This window comes from Sinocyclocheilus rhinocerous, unplaced genomic scaffold (assembly GCF_001515625.1).
Source record: "Sinocyclocheilus rhinocerous isolate Xijiao unplaced genomic scaffold, SAMN03320098_v1.1 scaffold1, whole genome shotgun sequence".
Taxonomy (NCBI): domain Eukaryota; kingdom Metazoa; phylum Chordata; class Actinopteri; order Cypriniformes; family Cyprinidae; genus Sinocyclocheilus; species Sinocyclocheilus rhinocerous.
In genome coordinates, this window is record NW_015638974.1 from 1,345,008 (window position 1) to 1,349,182 (window position 4,175).

Genomic DNA, 4,175 nt, shown 5'->3' on the forward strand with positions numbered 1-4,175 from the left:
CATAATCTTTAGGTGACTATTTTTGGCTTGGGGTCGGAGTGGTTGGATTTAATTAATTCGGTCTGGACTTGTTTTTAGCTGTGCATGTGATGTTTAGGGGTGTCCTGACTCACTTGGTGCCATTTAAACTAATATAGTAATAATAAGAAGATTATAATTCTTCATGAAAATGCATATTAAGGCTCCACCCTAAACAAATGACAACCACAACAACAAGGTACAAAACAACAAAACTTTAATTAACACAATGCCCTGATTCCTCTCCCCAATTCTGTCTCTGAAACATCCCACACCATATGATTTGACATCGTCATTCCTCTTCAGTTTCTACAGGCTGAAGCCGATATGGGTACAAAAACACACCGAAAACAACAAACTGATATTGACCAGTGAGAGAAAACAGCAGTGAAGTCCAGCAGTGTGGAAAGAACGGGATGACTGGATCTTGATGTTTTTCCAAATAAATGGATACGAGTATGAATTAGAAAGGTTCAATCAAGCAGTACTGATCCATATCCAGCACAGCCAAACTTCAGCCTTATTTCAAGAGCCAAAAGGTGACTGAACCTCCGGGAAAGCACAGGCAGTTACACTGAGAAGCACAACAGAACCAAACATTTGCTTAAAATGCTCTCTTTCTTTCAAAAAGAAGCAGAAGTATTTCTAACATCAGTGTTTCGAATGTAAAAACAATGAGAAATGCTCGCTGATATCATTTTGGCAGTTTAAGTCAAGTGAATGCTTCTGAAAAGGTTTCGAAAAATGTGAGTTTGCATTAGTTTGATAACTGAGGGTAAACAATTCCTTGGCATAGTTGATATTTTCACGTAATAATCTTCCTAAATGATAATTAAAATCAAACAACCTTTTGTTTTTGAAAAAACTGAGCACCTTACACAATACAACCATGCCACCATGGTCACCATGATGATAGCCACACATTTGTAATACAAGAAATACAAATTCCAAAAGCAGTCAAAAATAAACAATAAACAGAAAAAACAAAACAAGTTGTCATTACTGAGAGAGAGAAAACAAAAACTTAAATTCTGACATCCAGCACTACAAAGAGACATTAGTGGTTTACAAAAAGTTTTTTTTTTTTTAAGACAGTGTGGTCTGTTATGCAAATCAAATGTACAAAAAATTATTGTCTATGATGATAACGCACTATACATGATGCATGGGCATATATTACTGATCGTGGACATTCACAGATGTGACTGTTAACTGATAAGTTGGTTATTCTGAAACGTTGACTCATATCTTACATTACTGGACTCTGATGCTCATTGACCTATAAAAACTGTTTATTTGGGGTCAACAGGCCTTTTTTTTTATTTTTTAAATATACACCCAAGATATTAGCAAAAGGCTGTAAATTCAGCTTTGCTTTGGTCAAGATTCTGACGTTTGGAATGTTGGTAATTGACTATTTAGCATCAGCATCAATGTATGATCGTTCATCTGATACGCTACTCTCTGTGCAATAAACGCTTGAGGGGGAAAAAACAGACTTTCCATCCTTAAATGGAAAATATTTCATTCCTTCATTTTAACAAAACACATTACGCTACTGAAGTTGATTCAGTTTTCTGATTCCATGCGACTATCTTGCAATAATCAACTATCCTTTCATTCAGATGCAGTGCTTAATTCAATCCAAATATCACAGGCATGCGTTTCATCGCAGTATCACTTACTCACAATGGCCTTTTAAAAAGGTCATTACCTCAAACGATGCAAAACATTTTTTTTTAAAATTTTGTCATTGGTAACCCTGTCTTTAAACTGAAATTTAGTCATTTAGTCATAAATGAGCAACTGTCTTAAAAATATAAATAATTAAACATGTGATACGGTATTTTAGCCTGCTGTCTCAAAGATACAAAAAAATAATCTGCGTAACACATCTGACTGACAATGAACATGGTGATATTTCAAACTAAAAGTCTTTGAGGGAATTTGAGAATTGTAGATGAAGGGACACTTTCAAATAGAATTTTTAACATTTGTTTTGGAGCACTGCATATTACATTTTTGGAGTATTTGCATCCTATTTTGTTCCAGAAATGTATGGAATCTTCAGAATCTGTAGTTTAGGAATATAATCCATCCCTTTTCTCATTTTCTTCATTTGATGCCTCCTTTGAAAGGTAAGCACAGTGACCATCGGACCAAGATCTCCCCCGCCGTCCAAAGATGACCTCCGCTGGTGATCTCGAGCCTCTTGAAAACTTCACTGGGTGGATTCCAGACGGGTAAAACTGTGTGTGACTGTCTGTGTTTAAGTCTTAAATAAATTAGGTGCATCACTTATTAATAAATATCCTGCAGTTTCTCGCTGTCCCAATCCAACGAGCTCAAATGTCAAACAAAATCAAGCTAGCAGAGAGGGCGGGCATTTCAGTGCATACCCGGCGTCACTCTTACACATGAGGGTGCATATCAATGTCAGTCGATACGGTTACCGCAGATAGTAAAGCGGTCAATCTCCAGCAAGTCTTTTTTGGGCGCCCTGTGTTTAAGTTCGGTATCGTCCTGAATAAGGCTTTTCTCTTCTGATTCATCTGGTGTAGTGAGGAACTGATCTGATTGGCTGGTGTGGAGCTGAGGGGCGGGGCATTCGTCACTTTGGCTGGGCTGAGTGGTGACTGATGCAGACAAGCCCTCCTCCGCTGGCTCACCTTCAGATGGGTGTGGACGCAATTGGTTAGTGAGAATAAAACCTTTATAAGTATGGAAGACAAATAATGACAGATGAAATTATAGCCCTGAAAATACAAGGCATTAAAATGCAAGCACTGTTAATGCAATGCATTATTTTTTCAGTTAGTGCAATTCAGCATGCTTTTTTTGTTTCAAAGACATTTGTCCTAATTTTTCTACCATATATAAGACTCTATTATCTACTGACCCTATTGATCACTCTATTATCAGGGTTTGTTGTGTGTGTGTGTGCGTGTTACCTGCTGGTTCTCGTGTGTGTTTGGTTCGGTGGGCTCTGCTAGACGCTCTGCTGGGAGCTGCAGAGGGAGGATTCTGAAACAGCTTCTCCTCCATATTGGCCTCTTTCACGTACATACAGGATTTCCCCAACAACATAATACTGTTCAGTACCTTCAGGGTGATCATACTGAATAAACACACACACACAAACACAGGCTCAGCGAAACATTCAGATCATTTATGCTACTGTTCAAACGTTTGGGATCAGTTACATTTTTGAAAATAGATTCTTATGTTCACTAAGAGTAAAAACAGAGAGGAATAACAGTAAAATATTATTGCAATTAAAAACTGATTTCTATTATAATATATTTTAAAATGTAATTTATACCTATGATGTCAAAGCTGAATTTTCAGCAGCCATTACTCTAGTACTAAAAACACATTTATTATTATTATTATTATTATCCCAGTTGGAAATGGTTGTGCTGCTTAATGAAGCATGTAAATACAGTGTTTCTTTTGATTAATAAAGTTTGAAGAACTTTATTTATATGAAATAGAAATCATTTGTAACATTATAAATGTCTTTACTGTCATTTTTAATCAATTTAATGTATGTTCTTATGTTCTTGCCTGCTGAGTTAAAGTATACATTTCTTTAAAGAAAATCATAGTGATCCAAAAAAAATAAAAAATAGATAAATTAAAAAATTTTAAACATTTAGAACAATTAAATAAAATATTATTTATTTAAATTAAATGTGTATATTTATTAAAATATAATGTATTTATATATATATATATATATATAAAAAAAGTGAGCTCATACCCCAGGTAGAAGAGCACAACACACACAATGGACAGAGATCCCTGGATCTTCACAGAGCTGGTCACCACTCGGATCAACTGTCAACCACATACTACATGAGCATAACTGTAATACTTCATTAACACACTTCACAGTACCTTCATGGTAAATGGCTTTAAAAGTATTGAAAATTATAGCTAATGAAACTAAAAGGAAAGATTTACTTATAGTGTTAAAGTCTGTGTAAAGCAATATTAAAGGGGTCATATGACATTGCTAAAAAGAAAATTATTTTGTGTATTTGGTGTAATGCAATGTGTTTATGCGATTTAAGGTTAAAAAAACATAATTTTTCTACATACTGTATGTGTATGCCTTTCTGAAATGCGTCGATTTTTACAAAGCTCATCGTTCT

The 4,175-nt window shown here is 35.2% G+C and overlaps 1 protein-coding gene across 1 annotated transcript in view; it reads right to left on the reverse strand.

Annotated features, from left to right (window-relative positions):
- Nucleotides 1-218: 218 nt before the first annotated feature.
- Nucleotides 219-4,175, reverse strand: part of tapt1b (transmembrane anterior posterior transformation 1b) — a 16,977-nt gene continuing 13,020 nt past the window's right edge. Inside the window, exons 12-14 of the mRNA XM_016565812.1 lie at nt 3,782-3,858; nt 2,970-3,136; nt 219-2,687 (exon numbers count right to left, since the gene is read on the reverse strand). Of these exons, the coding sequence (XP_016421298.1) occupies nt 2,455-2,687; nt 2,970-3,136; nt 3,782-3,858 (477 nt within the window). The 3' untranslated portion in view covers nt 219-2,454. The remainder of the gene's footprint in view (nt 2,688-2,969; nt 3,137-3,781; nt 3,859-4,175) is intronic.